General features: G+C 49.8%; 1 protein-coding gene and 1 long non-coding RNA gene across 2 annotated transcripts in view; one reads left to right on the top strand and one right to left on the bottom strand.

The window, feature by feature from the left end:
• DSCAML1 (DS cell adhesion molecule like 1) overlaps positions 1-19,730 on the top strand; it is a 363,815-nt gene that overhangs the window by 320,188 nt on the left and 23,897 nt on the right. The window contains 4 exon segments of the mRNA XM_032285387.1: positions 1,681-1,751; positions 6,824-7,064; positions 10,399-10,545; positions 13,043-13,198. Coding sequence (XP_032141278.1) covers positions 1,681-1,751; positions 6,824-7,064; positions 10,399-10,545; positions 13,043-13,198 — 615 coding nt within the window.
• Positions 68-19,641, bottom strand: LOC116556223. Its single transcript, XR_004270890.1, has 3 exons — positions 19,258-19,641; positions 14,737-14,741; positions 68-81 (listed from the first exon to the last, which is right to left on the bottom strand). It is a non-coding gene; the product is annotated as an uncharacterized LOC116556223 (long non-coding RNA).

Consider the following 19,730-nt stretch of genomic DNA (forward strand, 5'->3'; position numbering starts at 1 on the left):
CCCAGCCTCCCCTGCCCTGCCCCTGGCCTCAGGGGTCAGGGACACCAGGGGCCCACATCAATCCTGTTCTTTGGCAATGAGCTTGCAGTTAGAGGGGGTGGGGTGGGGAAAAGCATCCTAACAGACATTTGTGTCCGCCTCTGGGTCTTTGAAGGCTCTTCTGTTTGACCCTTTTCCAGGTGGGGATCCAGATACTGGGTTTGGGGGAGCTCTCCATGGTTCTGCCCCACTCCCCTCTCCCCAGCATCTGGAAAGACCTATTATCTGCAAAAGATGGGGTACTAGGGCTTGGATCATTTTCTATGACCCTCATCATGGAATTTTCCTGAAAGTTTAAACAAGATTTCTCTTGCTATTTTCTTTTGCTATCATGTAATATAAAACAATGCAGAAAAGGCCGGGAACAGGGGCTTATGCCTATAAACCCAGCAATTTGGGAGGCTGAGGCGGATGGATCATCTGAGGTCAGGAGTGCAAAACCAGCCTGGCCAACATGACGAAACCCTGTCTTTACTAAAAATACAAAAATTTGCCAGGCGTGGTGCTGCATGCCTGTAGTCCCAGCCACTCGGGAGGCTGAGGCAGGAGAATGGCTTGAACCTGGGAGGCATAGGTTGCTTGCAGTGAGCTGAGATTGCACCACTGCACTCCAGCCCAGCAACAGAGCAAGATTCTGTTTCAAAAAAAAAATGCAGAAAAATACACATGATATTTATGTGCAGTTTTATAAGCAAGCATAAGGTAAACAATGAGTATAACCAGCATCTATTATCAATTAGCCAGCATGCCAGAGGTCCCCCATGTACCCCTTTCTGGTCATAATGCCACCCCTCGCCTTGAAGTAATCAGTATCCTGACTTTTGTGATACTAATTTTCATGCTTTTCTTTTTTGTACTGTCACCACAATGTGTATATGCAATAAACTGTATAGTTTAGTTTTGCCTGTTTCCCAGTAGAATGTATTCATGACACCATACTTCATATATTCTTCTGTGTCTTGCTTGTTTTGATCAATGTTACTTTTGCAAGCTTCATTCATGTCATTAGCATAGCTATATAGTTTATGCTTTTTCTGTGCTGTATTGTATTCCATTATATGGCTATACCACAGTGGGTTTTTCCATTCTACTATAGATGGGCATTTAGGTTGTTTGTAGCTTGGAGCTATTACAAAAATACTTCTATAAGTGTTCTTGTATGCTAGTATAAGAGTTCATGAGCTTCTCTGGGGGATAGAAGCAGTTGTAGAATTACAGAGTCATCAAATAGACAAATACTTGTATCTTTCACAAAAAAATCCTAGAATGTTTTCTGAAGTATCATACCAATTTTCTCTCCCATAATCAGAGGATAAGAGTTCCTGCCACTAGACATTCTTGTATGAAGTAGATACTTCATACTCTTCAACTTTTAAAAACTTTTGCCATCCTACTGGATGTACAGTATTATGTTATTATCATTGTTTGCTACATTTTCAGCAAATTATGGAGAATGAAGGGGAAATTGAAAACCTATAATACGTTCAGGGGAACTCAAACAAAAGTTCTCTGCTATCTGCATCTGAGCTTTGTCTTCTGCCCAGGAGCCCTCCAGCTCAGGAAGATGGGAGTGGGAACATAGAACTCCTTCCTCTTCCAAGTCTTGACTTGTAATGTCTTTTCTCCCGATACCCTGCTCAGCTCCTGATGGGCCACCCATGGATGTTACCTTGCAGCCAGTGACCTCACAGAGCATCCAGGTGACCTGGAAGGTAGGTGTGTCTAAGGCATCTCCCCTGGAATGTGTCCTTACCTCCTCTCTCCTCAATCCAGGACAGAAGTTCCCAGCAGGCTTGCTAGTCTCTGGTCTTATATGATGCCCATGCCTGTTTTATCACTAAACCTAGCAAGATTTGAGGGGTGGACGGAGAGGGAGGCAAACGGCAGGTCCCCCACACCCCCGCCCAATAATCCCCACTTGCCTCTCCTCCCTGGTTCTCTGATGGAGGTTCTGCCTGGGGTGAGATGAAAAACTTGCAGTGTCAAGGGGGGGAAATGGTTCCTCCGCCATGCTGGCCCATCCTCCAAACCCCATGTGTTGTAATAAGGTTGGAAGTAGATTCGATTTTGTGCCAAATTCCTCCTCTCTAACATCAGATGAAAATAACTGCCCTCCCTATCTCTGAGGGTGGAGGAACTGTGGGGAAAAAAGACCAGTATGTGCTACAGCCATTTCTAAGGACAAAGACCTGTAAACTATAGGGGGTGACTGAAGCATCTGTTACTTAAGGAAAAATCTTTGGGGAGATTCCACAGCTGGGCAGGGAAACAAAACAGAACAACCTTGAGCAGGACCCAGAAATGCTTCCCTGGGCAGCTCTGGCCCTACCACCAAACCCCTCCTTGGGTACTGAAGGGCCGGCAATCCTGGGGCTTCCTGTCTCACTGCATCCTCCAGTCTCCAAGTGCTTTCTCTCTACCAACTTATCTGACCCTCTCTTCATTCCTGGGAAGCAGCCAGAGAAGGCACTTTTATCCCCTTTCACCAGAGGAGGCCATGGAGATAAGAAGTGAGGTGGCTTGCCTAGCAGAGACGGGGCTCAGACTTCAGCACAGCCTGCAGCCCCAGCCGGGCTTCCCTCCACAGCCACTGCACAGGGCTCTGGATCAGAGAGCATTCTCAGGGCCGTCTGTGTTCTTCCTGGAGCTTTCCCATCTCAACAGTGGGGCTTGGGGGCTGCCCGTCTCCATCAGGGACCGATTGTCCAAGGTGACTGTCTGACTCTCCTCCTGATAGGAAAAGCCCACATGCTTGGGTCCGTCTTCCGGGCTCTTTAAAAAGGTAGACTTGAGAATGAGAGAGATTCAGAAGGGCCTAGTGATATTTTTCGTAAGACCATGTGCATGCAGCACACTCACACACATAGCGGCAGTCTGGCTCTTTCCTCCCAGAGGCATGACGGAGAGGAAAGTGAGGGGGCTGGGCAGTTGATCCCTCCTGGTGGCAGCCCACCTAGTGGATACCTGGAGCCAGTCTTCCTCTCCTGATTCAGATCTGGGTTCCAGGGCTCTCCTCAGAAATTGGGGTGAGGCCCAGCATCCAATCCCAAACTCTTGGCTGCATCCTCTCTATGGACCTGTATCCTAGCCAGGAGGTGGGAGCAGGGATGAATAAATATGTAAAATACTGAGACGTCGGTCTACAAAGCTCTGACCCAGAGGTCGATAAAAATTTAGAATCAGATTTATTTCTCCAAAGTCTCATAATGAAAAATAAAATTGATTAGAAAGTTAGAAGTTCAGAATGAACCAGCTGGTCAATAAATTTTGGGCTGACTTCTCAGGGGATTTTTTTTTTAACATTGAGAAACAGATTAATGAAAAATAAAGATTCACTTGAAGATAAGTCACTTCATTTTAAGACTCTTTCCGCGAGATGGATCGCCCCTGCTTTATGACATAAATTTGCAATCAGTCCTATCGATTTCTTAATGCTTCAGAGAAATATTGTTAAGATTGATTTAAATCTTGCGTGTGGCTGTTTAGGGAGGGGGACAGAGGAGGAGAAAGAGAGACAGACAGAGAAGGAGAGGAAAAGAGAGAGCGGAAGGAGGGAGGAAGGATCTATGAAGGTTTGTATAAAGATGTGACTCTATCTGGATGGATGGATTGGGGCATGCCTGCGTGCCTGTCTGAGGCCTGTCAGTATATGTTGATGTGGTTGGAAGTAGATTTGATTTTGTGCCAAATGTATATCATGGTATACATAGCTCTGGGCATGTAGGCATCTGTGGCATAGTATAATGATATTCAGTGTGTGTCAGTATAGATATACGTACATGAAACATGAGAATAGGTGTCAGTGTGAAGAAGGAGGTCTCAGGCTCTTGAAGACACATTTATATCTGTAATGGTGTGTGTGTGTGTGTGTGTGTGTGCGCACAAATATATGTGTAGATACAAGACCCAAATATTAAAATGTGTCCACTTACAGACCAGCAAGCAGGACCACCCAAGTGCAGAGAGAAACATTCAAGCAGCAACAAAAAGTCAAGTCAATTAAACACACACACACACACACACACACACACACACAGAGACACACACCTATTTAGTGAATTCAGAACAATTATGTTAAATTAAAAACTTCATTTTATTGAGTTAACAGTGAGCTTAAAAATGCAGTTCATTTAAAACATTCATTGACTAAAAAAAGCAGTAGGGCTGTTGTACTAACTTAATTGTTTTTGATCTCACTATTTTTTAGTACAATAAAAGGTGGGCTTTTAAATTAACTTCATTGTCTTTAAAACCCTGATTCAAGCTGGTTTTAAATGCACTGGGGTAGGTGTTCTGTCTCAATTTATAGATGGGCAGGCCTGGTCATTAAAGGAGCCAGTTTCTGTTTGTGGATCTAATCAGGAGTGGGGGTGTGGATTAAGATGTTTGCTTTGATGGGTCTGGGTATGTGTTCTTGGTTCTGGGTGTGAATGGATATACTGGGATGTCTGTGTGTGTGCGTGTGTGTGTGTGTGTGTGTGTGTGCACGCGCGTGCACGTGCATGCATCTGGCTGCGTGTGTATCAGGGTTCGAACCTGGGGTGAGAGGGTTTTCCAGGCCCAGACTGACGCCAGTGGAGTTTCTGCATTCGCCTGACTGACTAGGGTCAGTCTTCATTCCCACCAACCCCTTCTAACTTCCAAGTCCTTGCCATCTCTGTGCCTCCATCCAGGGCTCATTCGGGCCTCAGCCCTTACCACTCCCCAGTCCCTGGCCATGGTGTCTAGGGCAATGCAGCCTTAGCATTCCCAGAAGGGCCACGCCCATCCAGGTGAAAGTCAGGGATCTTTTTTCTTTAGGTTTTTTTTTTTTTTGAGACGAAGTCTTGTTCTGTTGCCCAGGCTGGAGTACAGTGGCATGATCTTGGCTCACTGCAATCTCCACCTCCCTGGTTCAAGCAATTCTCCTGCCTCAGCCTCCCGAATAGCTGGGATTACAGGCGCGTCCCACCATGCCTGGCTAATTTTTTGTATTTTTAGTAGAAACAGGGTTTCACCGTGTTAGCCAAGATGGTCTCAATCTCCTGACCTCGTGATCTGCCTGCCTCAGCCTCCCAAAGTTTTTTTTTTTTTTTTAGTTTTAATGAAATACATATAACTTAAAATTAACCATTTTAACCATGTTCTAGTGTGCAGCTCAATAGCAGTAAGCACATTCACAACGAGGTGCCACCATCACCACTAGCCACCTCCAGAGCCTTTTCATCCTCTCCCACTGAAATTCTGCACCCGTTGGAACATGAACTCCCCATGAAAGCTCTATTCAAAAAACACATTTTTTTTTTTGAGACAGAGTCTCGCTCTATCTGTCTCGGCTCACTGCAACCTCCGCCTCCAAAGTTCAAGCAATTCTCCTGCCTCAGCCTCCTGAGTAGCTGGAACTACAGGCATGTGCCACCATACCCAGCTAATTTTTTGTATTTTGGTAGAGACAAGGTTTCTCCATGTTGGCCAGGCTGGTCTCAAACTCCTGACCTCAAGTGATCCACCCACCTCAGCCTGCCAAACTGCTGGGATTGCAGGTATGAGCCACCACACCCGGCCCCTCTATTTTCTTCTCTCTGATTTTGACTAATCTAGGTGCCTCATAACTGGACTCAGACAATAGTTCTTGTCCTTTTGTGTCTGGCCTAATTCTCAATCAAGGTTCATCCATGTTGTGACAGATGTCAGAGTTTTCTCCCTTTCATGGCTGCATACTATTCCATTGTATTTCTATATTGCATTCTGCTTCTCCACTCATCTCCTGGTGGACACTTGAGTTGCTTCCACCTTCTGGCTATTCTGAATAATGCTGCTATGAACATGGGTGTACGAGTATCTCTGTGAATCCCTGTTTTCAATGATTTTGGGCATAAACCCTAGGAATGGAATTGCTGGATGGTATGGTAATGCTATGTTTAGCCTTTTGAGGAACTGCCAAACTCTTTTCCACGGTAGCTGCACCTCTTTCCATTCCCACCAACAATGTACAAGGTTCCCATGTCTCCATCCTCACTACCACTTACTTTCCATTATTGTTATAAAAGGCATCCTAATGGATGCGAAGTGGTATCTTGGGGCTCTTTCTCTTTATTCAAACTAATTGCTCACCTCCCTCTCCATCTGATTACTTTTTGTCTGCTGTTCCATTTTTCCTAGGTCCCTGAACCCAGGCCAAATGATATCCCTATTCATTCATTCATTCATTCATTTGTTCAATATGTATTGAGGGCCCATTGTGTGCCAGGCACCATTCTAGACACGGACAGTGCGACAGTAACAAAGCAAGCTCCTTCCTCCGCGTCCTCACGGTGCTTCCGTTCTAATGCAGGCAGACAGGCAAATGCATAAGTGAAATTTATAGACTGTCAGATGATGCTAAGTGCTGTGGAGGAAAATAAACCGGGAAGAAAACTTAGGAGTGCCGGAGAGAGGCAGGGAGCAGTCTTACATAAGGAGCTAAGGAAGGCCGCGTTCAGAAGGGGTATTTTTGCAAGGACACGGCAGAAGGGAGGGTGTGCACTTTCAGAGGAGCATTTCCCCTGAGATGAGGATGTGGTTAAAGAGCCCAGAGTGCTGGGGGGGCAGGAAGTGAGGGGCATAGGAGAGGATCCGAGAAGTAACGGGAGGTCAGGTCACACAGGGCTGTGTAGCAATTGTAAGGACTTTGACTTTCACTCTGAATGAGACTGGAGCCTTCTAAGGGCTGGGGGCAGAGGTGTGACATGATCTGACTTTGGTTTTAAGCATCATCTCAGAGTGTCGCTGTGTCTTTGTCCCTGCCCCTTCCCCATGCTCACAGGCACCCAAGAAGGAGCTGCAGAATGGCGTCATCCGGGGCTACCAGATCGGCTACAGAGAGAACAGCCCCGGCAGCAACGGGCAGTACAGCATTGTGGAGATGAAGGCCACAGGGGACAGCGAGGTCTACACCCTGGACAACCTCAAGAAGTTCGCCCAGTATGGTGTGGTGGTCCAGGCCTTCAATAGGGCTGGCACGGGGCCCTCATCCAGCGAGATCAATGCCACCACTCTGGAGGATGGTGAGGGCCCCAGCAGAAGGGAGTGGGCACAGATCCCAAGGGCAGAGCCAGGGTTGCCAGAGAGGGCTTGTGGGTCCCTCCGCTTTCCCCTGGGCTCCATCTTGGTCCTGTGGTCCACACAGGCTCCCTGCATCCCCACCATCTCCTTGTGTCCATTGGCTCCTTGAAGGACACATGGTCCACGCAGCATACCAGGTCTCTCCATCCTTTTGGCCGATGCTCTGTTGGCCTGTCTGAGCACTTGTCTGTCCACCTGTCTCCCCATCCATACTTCTCCCTTTGCCTTCCTCCTTCTTCCTGGCACCCTAACCCCTCTCTCTTGTCTCTACCCCTGTGTCTTATTTCTCCTCCTTTACAACTTCTTGGGCAGAGGGCAGGAGCCAATTGCTTTTGTGTTCTAGTCTGGAACCTACCCACCATCTGTTTTAAGAGCTGAGATGAGGCTGAGGAGTTAAGAAATCCTAACGCGCATGTGGCAGAGGATTTAGAGCCCAGTTTTTTAAGTCTTCATTCTTCCATGACTGGAGAGAACCCCACACTCTGATTAGTAATCAAAGGGCCCAGTCTCCCCAGGAGGAGAGGGTTAGGAGGAAGCAGGAACATGCCGGCTCTCCCAGCACAGAAAAGACGCCAGCTGGTACCTGAGCCTGCGCGAGGTTGAGAGAAAGGACATGGCCCCTGATGCTCTCAGAGAAAGGACCAGGATGACCTCTGACCCCTAAAGAGCAGAATAAAGAAGAAGCAGAGCATTCTCTCAAGCTTCCTTCTTGATGCCCCAACCCAAAACTAGGGTCTGAGACTAAAGCCCCTGAGTCTGAGCCTGCCCACCCCGCCCCAATAGTTCACAGAGCAGAATGTCAGTGCCCCATTCCCATCAGGAGACCAAGCATTTCACCATTCAAGAGCCATTCCTTCAGAGCAAGCAATGCCCTCCCCGTCCCTCGTCTCTGAAAATGCAGCACCCTGGGGACAGGGACACATTAGATCAGAAACACCTGAGAGTAGATTCACTCCTACCAATGGTTCCTAACGTTGGCTACCAGTTGGCATTATCTGGGGAACTTTCAAAATACTGATGCCAGGCTCCAACCCCAGAGATTCTCGTTTCATGATTGTGGAGCAAAAGCTAGGCTTTCAGATGGGGCCAACTTCAACAGCCCCAGAGCCCCGAGCACCTGAGAAAGGGGAGAACCGAAAGAAGGAGAGAGGCACGTGGCAGAGAAGAAGAGCCGCACCACAACCGAGCCCTCAGACCACGGACCCCGCTACCCCTCTCCACACTTCCCACCGTGCGATGCTGGCCTCGGGCCTGGCTGGATTGAGGAAGATCAGCTTGTCTCCTCTTAGTGCCAGGAATGTTCATTTGAACAGTGCCCTAACACGTGGTTCTCAGCCCTGAGCACAAAGCAGAACCTCCTGGGGGTCTGAGAAACACAGGCTGCTGGGCTCCCACCTCCAGCTGCTGCTTCAGCAGGTCTGAGATGAGGGCCAAGAATGTTCATTTCTAAGCCAGGAGTCCAGCCTGAGCAATACAGCAAGACCCCACCTCTTAAAAATAAATAAATAAATAAATAAAGGAGGTATTATTTCTAATAAGTTCCCAGGTAATGCTGCTTGTCCAGGGAGCACCTTTGGGAATCATAGCACCAAGAGTTGCACCATTATCCATGAAGGGAGGCCAAGGCTCAGGAAGGTTAACCCATCCAGAACCAACTATCCAGAAAATAACAGAGTCTGGATCAAAATCCCTGAATCCCATACCCTTCCAGCTTCACCTTGTGCCTCCCTTTTCCTTCGAAGCAATACTGGATGCAGGAACAAGTGAGGCAGGTGCAGGAGGCATTAGGAAGGCGTGTCCAGGGAAGAGCTGTCCCCAGCCTAGCCAAGCGGAGGCCAGCCTGCCCCCCCTCACACTAAGCTACCATGCACCCCCCGGGCCATGGGCAGAGGCAAGCCAGGCCCACCTCTGGCCTCTGTCAAAACACCACCTCCCTTGCCTCGTGGGGAGTCCCTGGAATTTCCAACAGGGAGAGATCAGCATGGGCTATGGAGTCATTTTCAAAACAAAGGAGAGGGGAGAAGAAAGTTTCCAGCAGCATTTGCTCAGCTGTTTTTCATACTTAATTAAGGCCCTCGTTAGCCTGTCAGATCCTGATCGTTTCCTGGCAATATTAGCACTCCTCCTGGGGTATTCAAGGGCCCCGACTTTAGCAATAGTGTCTTTTCCATAATTATATTACCTTCATTTTGTTCGAACAGGCGATCTGTATTAGTTTATTACACTGGGTCCCTAATTACATGGTGCTTATATTTTTACACCTAAGTAATATGAAACAATAATCATTCTCAAAGAGGATCGTTAGGATGATGTATTATCATTTAAATGCTCATAAAAATTAGAGTTGCCTCTTGTGGGGCAACAGGATCTAATTACCTTCCAGCCAGCCTGAGCCTCCTTTCTCCCAGCCGGAGCGAAGCAGACTTCATCTTGTGCTTTGTCCCTGGCCCTCGGATTCCAGCAGGAAGTGCCACCAGAGCTCCCCCAAGCTGAGGTGGATCCCAGGGTGTGGAGTTCCTGTGACCTGTCACCTCAGAAGGGGCAGGCTGCACTGCAGCACACCCAGGAGGGTGGGCCTCAGCTTCAACTCAAAGGTGGATCTCAGAGGGAGAGGGTGGCGCACCTAAGCTGGTCCCAGAGAGTGTTTTCCCATCACTCCAGGCCTTTTGGAGTACAAGGGCAAGGGCGAAGGTTTAATGGTCCCAGAGGTCCCAAAAGTCCCAGTGGAAGCCTCTCTCCTGCACCAGGGTTAGCTGAGGTCATCTTCCCTTCTTTGCCTTCCCTTCAGCTTGGCACAAGGATACAGGAGTCCCTAGAACCAGGCCTTCGCCCAGACCCCCAGTCAGATGACACAGAGGGGTTGGCAGCCATCAGATGAGATGATGGGCTGGCTTGGTGGCCTTCCAGGTCCATCACATTCATCAAAGCAGGATCCTCCTGGGCTGTGGTAGCCCACTGGGGAATTTCCAGGGACTCATGCTCAGAGTTCATCCCTTCTTCGCCAGGATTTAGCCAGAAGCAGGAATGTGCTGCTCAGAGAGCAAGGAACCAGTCTGTAAAGATCTCTGTCTGCCTCAATCTCCAGGCAAGGAGACTTGGTTCAGTTCCCGGCCTCCCTGCCCCAACCCTCAGGATCCTCAAGTCAGGAGGTCCCTCTACTTGTCTAACTGGACACTCCTCTGGTTGGACTGCAGGGCCTGGCCTGGGACACATATGCCATGCTGCCATTCACACCCAAGACTGACTGGACCCTTGGTTCTCCCCCCACCCCTGCAGTGCCCAGCCAGCCCCCTGAGAACGTCCGGGCCCTGTCTATCACTTCTGACGTGGCTGTCATCTCTTGGTCCGAGCCCCCACGCAGCACCCTCAATGGCGTCCTCAAAGGCTATCGGGTCATCTTCTGGTCCCTCTACGTTGATGGGGGTGAGTCTGCTGGGACTGATGGCTGGGCCTCACGGGAGAGGTGCAGGATCAGTGGGGTCTGCTTCCAGGCATAGTTAGAGCTGAGCATCCTCCTACAGCATGGCAAGAGGAAGGGCAGTCCCCTCTTCTCCACACGGGGAGGCCACAAGGCGCAATAATGGCCATGGGGCCAGGGGATAGTGAGGAAGAGGCTCAGGATTCACTGGCACACCTCTGTGTTCACCTGGGGTCAGAGCCAGAGGCAAGGGGGCGGTGGTACACAGGGTGGCATCTCTGGTGAGGAAAGGAGACACCCAGCTACTCCCAGACAACAGTGTGTGTTTGGGGAAGTATTGTGGGCATGATAGGGGCATACTGACTTTCCTAATTTAACGTGCTGATATTAGGCCTTTATGGCCGTGTGAGTCAGTGTCATTTGGGGAGCGGTCAGTACACTCAAATGGGGCGATCAAAGAGTTTAATGAAGGGACTGAGGAGGGAGGTGAGCACCTGGAACCAGCACCAGCAGGAAGCCATCAGCACCTAAGGCCAAGCGGGAAGGGAGGAAGCAGGGCTACCAGAACCCAGGGAGAGCCTCCGTTGGCCAAACCCAGCTGGAGCCAGGCATGCAGCAAGGCGTGTTTTCTGTGCAGGCAAGCCGCCCGGGACCCAGAAAAGGGCAGAGAGGTGCGCACAGTGGAGCTGGGGGGTAGGAATGGCAAATGGAGAAAAACCAGTAAGACGGCCCAAAATTTCGAATGGCTTCCTCGCCCTGGAATGGGCAACACACTTGAGTAGCATCCCGGAGGCACACCAAGCTCCTCCCACTGGTTACACGGACCTCACGTGACCTGGAGGCTTATAGCTCACACAGGCCAGAGGACCAGCGTCCCAGACTATGGAAATATTCCACCGAAGGCATTAGTCACCTCAGTAGGTCACAGAGGACTAAAATGAGTTTGCCTCCCACCCGGCTCCTGCACTTCCTGCCCCCCAGCCCCCTGGGTCCTCTCTTCTTTCCTGGGGGACCTTGGAACCCAGCTCACAGTCCTTTGTCCAGCACTCACAGTCCCCTCTCCCATCCCGATTCTGCTCTGCCCGGACCTGCCACAGGAAGTGTCTTTCCCCACCCCCACCCCCACTCCCTCCCACAGAAAGCAGAGGCTGTAGCTCACGGTGCGCCGTCTGAAGGCCTCCCTAGTTCTTTTGCTGGGCAGTGCCAGGCCCCACTGCTCACAATGTGGCCTCACTACATCCATATCTGTGTGGAGCCAAGTAAAGGGTGGTCCCTGTTTTCCAGAACTCACTTCCTCTTTTCCAAGCCCGCGGGCTTCCCCAGCTCAGCCCCTAAAGAATGTATTGGCCTCGGTAATCCCCAAAGACCAGCTGGACTCTTGGCCATGCTGCCCTCTTCCTGAGTCTTTCTCTGGCTCCAGTTGTGGACAGGCCCGCCTGGTTTCTGACTCCAGGAGAGGAAAGCCCTATTGCTCCAGCCCCTGAGGATCCTCCTGCACTCTCCTGGAGTCTTCTCACACTGGGCTCGGCCTTCTTGCCCTCTGGACCCCAGCAGCTGCTGCCTTCCCTGGCCAGACCTTCCGCCTTGACCTTTTGCCTGTCCTGGACCATCAGTGAGGTGCTGGGAAGGGGTCTCCAGGCACTCATATCTACAAGGCTGCTCCCCAGCCTGTGGCCGAACCTGTCTTTCTGAAAGCCCAGCAGTCCTAGCAGAAGGCTCCAGAGTCTGTCCCTTTTCCTCCTTCTACGCTTCTGGCCCCCAGGGACCCTCTCCCTAAGCTCCTCTTTAGAGTCTATGAGAAGGTCCTTGCCGGGCCGGGATGTTGCGTCCTCCGTGAGTCTGAGGAGTCTCCCCGCCCTTCCTGGCTGAGGTTGTCGTCTCCACCAGCCTCACCCAGGCTTTCTGTGCAGGGAATGGCTGGGTGTCTCCAATGGTGGGGAGGAGGCAGACAGGTCACTCAGTCCCTTACCCCAGCTGAGAGTTCAGGAGCAGTCAGAGGCAGGGGAGGCAGCCTCAGCCTGTCACACGTCATCCCTGGGTCAATAAGTGCCCAGGGAGGTCTGGCAGCCAAAGGTGGCTGGGCAGCAGGAAGAGTGGCTGCTGAGCTGTCCCTCCTGGACAGGACCTCCTCCATCCAGGTCCAAGCCACTCCAGGCTCTCCCATGGGAAGGGAGTTAGGTGGCAGGAGGGAGAAAGGTCATTTGGAGAGAGAGGCGTTTTACAGAGTGTAGCAAGGTGAAGCTGGTGCAAGGTCAACTGAGGCCGGGGCCAGGCCAGCATCTGTGGCTCGCCCTCACTGGGCCCCATAGAGAGATGTGGCCTGGGGGCAGTGGCCTGCATCTGCTCCTGGGTACCTCGTGGTGAAAGACCCTCCAGTCCTCGCCACCATGGAGTGGAGGGCTGAGCCGGTGCCGTAGGTGTGAGCAGAGTTTGCAGCAGGGGTGGCAGCAGGGGCCACAGCCTGGCAGAGCTGGGCCCTCAGAGTTTGCTGGTGTCCGGCAGAGTGGGGCGAGATGCAGAACATCACCACCACGCGGGAGCGGGTGGAGCTGCGGGGCATGGAGAAGTTCACCAACTACAGCGTCCAGGTGCTGGCCTACACCCAGGCGGGGGACGGCGTGCGCAGCAGCGTACTCTACATCCAGACCAAGGAGGACGGTGAGTCCAGCCCTCTCCTCGGGACGGGCTGGCCCTGCCGCCCACTGCTCGCCCCAACCCCACCCCAGGAGGCAGAGTGAGAGCAGGGTACTGTCCTTTCTCCTGCCCTTCGAGTCACTGGAGGGTGGCCTTGAGGACTCTGGGGAAATGCTCTGGGATTCACGCATGAGCGGAGAAGCAACTGTGAACCTCCCCGCACCTCCCCGCGCACCCCCCTACACACACCTGCTCTCTGCAGCATTGAGTCAGAAGCCGGAGAAACCCTCTCCTCCCACCCCATGAGGCACTGGCTCCCCTGCGAGGTTCAGCCTGCTTTCCTCTGGATACAGATGTGGGGGCTGGGGGAGCAGGAGCATCACTCAGCACATCCTGGGGTAGGGACTTCACAGTCACCCACAGAGGCCACAGCATGGTCCCAGCCCTGGACTGTCAAGGCAGGGATGGGGGTATGTCTCCATTTGGAGCTGGGTGATCTCAAAGCCCTCCCTCATGGGGCAGGACTAGAGGAAAGCCAGAGGCAGGGGGCCAGACTCAAGGACAGGGTGACACAGTAAGGTCAGGGGAAAGGGGAGGCTGGGTTCGTGAAATTAGCCCAAGTGGAAACAGGCCAGAGGGACCAGGCTTTCACCGAGGCCTAGAGCTGCAGGACCCCAGGGGCCACCATTCCTATGGAACGCCATGTCCAGGAGGTCCATGTGTGAACGGCACACAGCTCTGGGCTCCTGCCTGCAGCCCCACCACCTCCTTCCCCTCCCGGTCCCAGCTCCATCACTTAGTTGTCTCATAGGTGAGCACTCCAGGCCAGGTGCCCTGTTACAAGAAGAGGTGTGACAAGCGACTGGCACGCAGCAGGCACAGAAGCCAGTCACACCCTTGCCATGATGGCTCCCTCCCCACCCGCCCTTAGTTTTTTCAAGGGACGTGGAGACCCAGAGTCTAGGTCCCACCTAAACAATTTGCTCAAAGGCGCTAGAAGGGCTTGACATGTTGAAAAGGAGCGACTCGGGCTGGTAGCGGTGGCGGACAAGCCGCCGTGTTGCCCAGTGCCCGGTGACTGGACCAGCTCCCAGCTCAGCTTAATCTCCCTGCTCTCCCTCCCTCTCCCCTCCAGCAGGCCCCCTCTCCACTTAAGCTCTGAGCAATTCAATATTTACCAGCCTGCCTGCCCTACTTTTCCTGTCATTAATCCTCCCATCAAGGCCTCCTGGGACAGCTCCGGGCAGAGCCACCTGCTCTTGTGTGGAGACTGAGCAGAGATGGCATCTAGAGGCTGGTCCCATATGAGGCCTCAGGGCCACACTTAGGCACCTTTTGGCCTCCAGAAATGAGCCCCTGGGGCCCCCACGCTTCTTCTTGCCTCCTATTCTGATGCACGGTCTGAGCCATAAGCGCCTCCACCTGTTTAACTGATCAAGGCAAGGCCCTATGAGGAACCCAGAGGTCTAGGAGCACCACCCTCACCTGCAAGGAGCCTTCAGCTCTCCGCCCCAGAGCCCTGCACCGTTGTAAACAACAGGAGCCCAGCCCCAAAGAAGCACTGCCCCTCCCCTTTGGGAGGCGGCACTGCAGCAGGGAAAGGGCGCTGATAAATACAGCGGAAGTACATGCCCCAAACTGGCTTTCATGGCAAAGTCACGTAACCCTCCGGAAACCCAGTTTCCTCACCATAACATGGGGAGAGTGATGCCTCATCAACGACTAGTGGAACATCTGAAATGTCAGGTACTAGCAAATAGCAGTTGCTTTACGGTTACCGAGGTGCTGGCAATTAAATGGCTGCTTCAGGTCGGGCGCTGCAGCTCACGCCTGTAATCCCAGCTCACACCTATAACTTTGGGAGGCTGAGGTGGGTGGATCACCTGAGGTCAGGAGTTTAAGACCAGCCTGGCCAACATGGGGAAACCCCATCTCTACTGAAAATACAAAAAATTAGCCAGGCGTGGTGGAACGTGCCTCTAAGCCTAGCTACTCGGGAGGCTGAGACACAAGCATCACTTGAACCTGGGAGGCGGAGTTTGCAATGAGGCGACGTCATGCCACCAGGTGACAGGGCAAGACTCTATCTCAAAAAAAAAAAAAAAAAAGAAATGACTGCTTCAGGTAAGGGCATCAGGGTCTCCAAGGAGAAGCCCAGGCCACAAAGAACCCAGTGTCAGATGAGATCTTATCCAGAATAGCAGTCATAACATGACTTAACCCGCCCAAGAACCCTGAGAGGTAAGCATTATTTCCATGTTACAGGCAAGTAAACTGAGGCCTCCAGAGTGAAACCTACTTTCCAAATGCCACTCAGCTAACAGGAGCAAATCTAGGCTTTCTTGTCTCCATATACTTTATACTGTCCATCAAACTACTTGTGTGTGTTAGGAAGCTTTTTGTCGTGAAAGTCAGTGAAAACAGATTTCAGCAATAAGCATATTAATTATCACACATAGCAAGAAGTCCTGGGTAGGACAGCTCCAAGGTTGGTTAAGTCAGTGGTTCCCAGCCTCCTGCTCTGCCATCCTCTAAATATCAGCTGCCCCCGCTATGATTTCAAGATGGCTACAGCCCTAGGCATCACACCAGGCAAGACAGAGTTCAGACTGAGAAGAGGGAGTGGGCATGCCTTTCTAGGGAGTCGAAGCAACTTTCCCAGAAACCCCTCAACAGACTTATCATCATTTCCCATTGGCCAGAGTGGGGCCACGTGCCTCTTGCTAAGCCAGTCACCAAACAGGAAACGGAATTATCATGGCCTATTTACCCCAAACATGACATACCCTCTAGAGTAGGCTGTAGAAACAGCTGTCTCTGAAGTGTGGAGGAATTCAGGTACTTAAGCAAAAGTGAGGTTCTCTCTGCAAGGTCTAGGAGGGAATGGCAGAGGGCAGCAGCCAACTACCTGATGTTACAATTACCATTCAGTCCCATGCCAACTGAGTAGTATTGTAATAACTTCCACCTAAGAAAGGGAGAGTCATCTACTGTATTAGTTGTTACAATTAGTAATTAGTTATTACAATTACTACTCAGTAATTACATAATTACTCATGTAATCAGTTATTACAATTACTAGTCAGTCCCATGCCAACTGAGTAGTAATTGTAATAACTTGGGGTGGCAGCCACCCCAGCTTCGCCAGGCTCTCCCAGTCATAGGTAGAAGTTATTACAGTTGTGACTCAGTTGGCCTGGGAAAGCAGACAGGTCTGTGATCCAATTCCACCCCCACCGTGGGAACTTAGGCAAATACCTTCATCTGAAGACACCATGACCCCACCCTCAGGATTTTGCACTTTTCCAAAGAAAAAAAATTATCAGGAAATTTAGAAAAAAGCGAAAGGAATTTAGAAGAACAAAATGCAAACATAAATTCAGGTTTATTTACTGAGTCCAGACCCCTTAGTCTGAGCGTGGTTTCAGGCTGGTTTAGCTGGACCCAGTTCATGGGCTCTAGTTATGACCCCTCAGCCTCCCCTGTGAATATCCAACCTGGCAATATGACCTCCAAGTGCAAAATTGACTTGAATTTTAGACCACTTTAAAGACCTTTAACTGAGGAAGAGGCATGACTAGACCCATGTTTTAGGAAGATAATTCTTGTTGATCACAGGCAAAAGGTGGGTAATAAGGACTAGTGTCAGAGAGACCAGTTAGAACCTGTGTAGGCAGAAATGAGAAAGTTATATACGAGGGCAACATCACTGAGGATGAACGGCAGTGACAAGTTTAGAAAGACATATCAGAGGGGTTCCACCTCCAGCAAGGGTGGATTGGGCAACTTACACCCATTCTTCTTGCTGAGGACAGCTAGGAAATATGGACAAACTACTTTTTAGAACACCTGTTGAAGGCATCAGCAAGCTAGCAAGAGAGTGAAGAATCATTGGGCCAGAATCCAGGGGAAAATAGAGGCCCCAAAGGTGAACCTGACATTTGGAACGGCTCCTTCCCTAAGGAACATTTGCTGAATCTGGAGGCAGTGGCCGAGAAGCTGAACAGCACTAGAAAGACATGAACTGGAGGTCAGGTCAGGGCTTGCCAGGTTGTGGGGGCCTGTCTGGTGAATACCCCTCACTTAGAGTTGGGACCATAAAGGATGCCACTCTAAGGGCAAAAGTGAACCAAAAGCACACAGCTCACCTTCAAATCATCTCAATACTGGAAATTGAACTGAAGTGACCCCAAATTGCTAGTGCCCAGATTGCAGGTGCCTATCAGAAACAAACATGAATCCTCTCTTTAGGAAGATAACATCAGCATATGCCATAAATTATTTCTACAAACTATTTTGCAAATGTTGTGTCTGGCATACAATAAAAAAATGGGACAACATGAACAAAAGCCATCAGGGGAAAAAAAGAGAAACAGATCCACAAAGTTTTCAAACTTGGGTTTTATCAAACATGGACTTTAAGATAATTATGCTTGACAAAACTGAAAACTTCAGAGAATTGGAAACTATCAAATAGAAAATCTAGGAAGAAAAAAACCCTAATACATGAAATTAAGAACTCAGTGGATGGATTTAATAACACATTAAACACAGTTGAAGATATAACTTGTCAATTGGAATATAGGCAGAAGAAAATATCCAGATGAAGCACAGAAAGACAAATGGGTTGAAAAATTAAAGGAGCAGGCAAGAAACATTAAACTTCAGTGTGTATACAGATCACTTGGGAATCATGTTAAAATTCAGGTCCTGATTTGGCAGGTCTCAGGTGGAACCTGAGATTTTGCATTTCTAACACACTCGCAGGTGATGCTGGTAATGATCCACAGACTGCATTCTGAGCATCAAGGACATAGAGGATGCAGTAAGAAGAAATCCCAAAAATAGGAGAAAGAGAATGAGGTGAAAGATAAAATGTCTGAAAATGTTTCACACTAATGAAATATATCAAGCCACAAATTCAAGAAGCTCTACAAACTCTGTTGTCACACATTAAAGAAATCCGCCCTTTGGGAGGCCAAGGCAGGTGGATCATGAGGTCAGGAGTTCAAGACCAGCCTGGCCAAGATGGTGAAACCCCATCTTTGCTAAAAATACAAAAAGTTAGCCAGGCATGGTGGCAGGCGTCTGTAATCCCAGCTACTCAGGAGGCTGAGGCAGAAAATTGCTTGAACCCCAGAGGCAGAGGTTGCAGTGAGCTGAGATTGCACCACTGCACTCCAGCCTGGGTAACAGAATGAGACTCTGCCTCAACAAAAAAAAAAAAAAAAACAGAAAACTGTACCTAAGCACATCACATTAAAGCTGATAAAGAAAAGAAAGACATCTTAAAAGCAACCAGAGGAAAAGACTGATTACCTCCAAAGAAGAAGCAATAAGATTGTGGCTAACTTGTCAGAGACAATGGAAATCAGAAAAAAGGATAATGATATATTTGCATATATGTAAAATATGTAAGGGAAACAGTTACCAACCTACGATATTATACCTAGCAAAACTATTCCTCATGATTAAGATGAAATAAAGACATTTCCAGACAAATAAAATCTGAGAGAATTTATCACCAACATGCCTGCCCTAGAGAAGATCAGAGGATATTCTTTAACTAGAAGGAAAATGATCCTAGGAGAAAGCTCAGTGACGCAGCAAGTAAAGGCAGAGAAATTAAGTGGTGACTATATGGGTAAATCTAAATTAATATTGACTGCATAAAATATCGATGATAATGATGTATATACAGAATTAAAATAAACAACAATGGGGTCAGGCATGGTGGGTCATGCCTGAAATCCCAGCACTCTGGGAGGCCAAGGCAGGTGGATCACCTGAGGTCAAGAGTTCGAGACCAGCCTGGCCAACATGGTGAAACCCCATCTCTACTAAAAATACAAAAATTAGCCTGGCATTGTTGTGGTGAGTGCCCATAGCCCATAGTCCCAGTTACTCAGGAGGCTGAGGCAGGAGAATCACTGGAAACTGGGAAGCAGAGGTTGCAGTGAGTGAGCCAAGATCATCATGCCACTGCACTCCAGTCTGGGTGACAGAGTGAGAGTCCATCTCAAAAAACTAAAAAATTATGAAATAAAATACACAACAATGGCATATAGGTTGGGACAGGGCACGAGCACGCTCCCCAAGCTTGGGGTGGGCAATGTAGGCAAGTCGATTGAGCTTGCGGCTGACACCCCCCTTTGGGATCTTGGGCTTAACCTCCTTGGGCTTTACGAGAGCCTTGATGGCCTCGGCACGTGCACTCATGGCCTTGGTATTGTTGGCCTGTATCTTCTTTAGGCCCTTCTTGTTGTGCTTCTTGGCAAAGCGCATGTCCCTCAGGAACTTGGGGTCTACCCCCTTAAGAGATTCATATCTTTGTGATTGGGGTTTCTTGATACCATTTCTGTGCCATTTTCAGGACTGGTTGTGTGTTGTGTGGTTCTTGGACTTGGCCATGTCTGCACCTAAGCCACGGTTCCCAAAGCGCCTAGGACCAGAAGAGCGCTAAGTGCTTTATTTTATTTTATTTATTTGATTTTATTTTAAGACAGAGTCTTGCTCTGTTGCCCAGGCTGGAGTGCAGTGGCGTGATCTCAGCTTA

Source organism: Sapajus apella, unplaced genomic scaffold (genome assembly GCF_009761245.1).
Source record: "Sapajus apella isolate SASKATOON/1434 unplaced genomic scaffold, GSC_monkey_1.0 scaffold16, whole genome shotgun sequence".
Taxonomy (NCBI): Eukaryota; Metazoa; Chordata; class Mammalia; order Primates; family Cebidae; genus Sapajus; species Sapajus apella.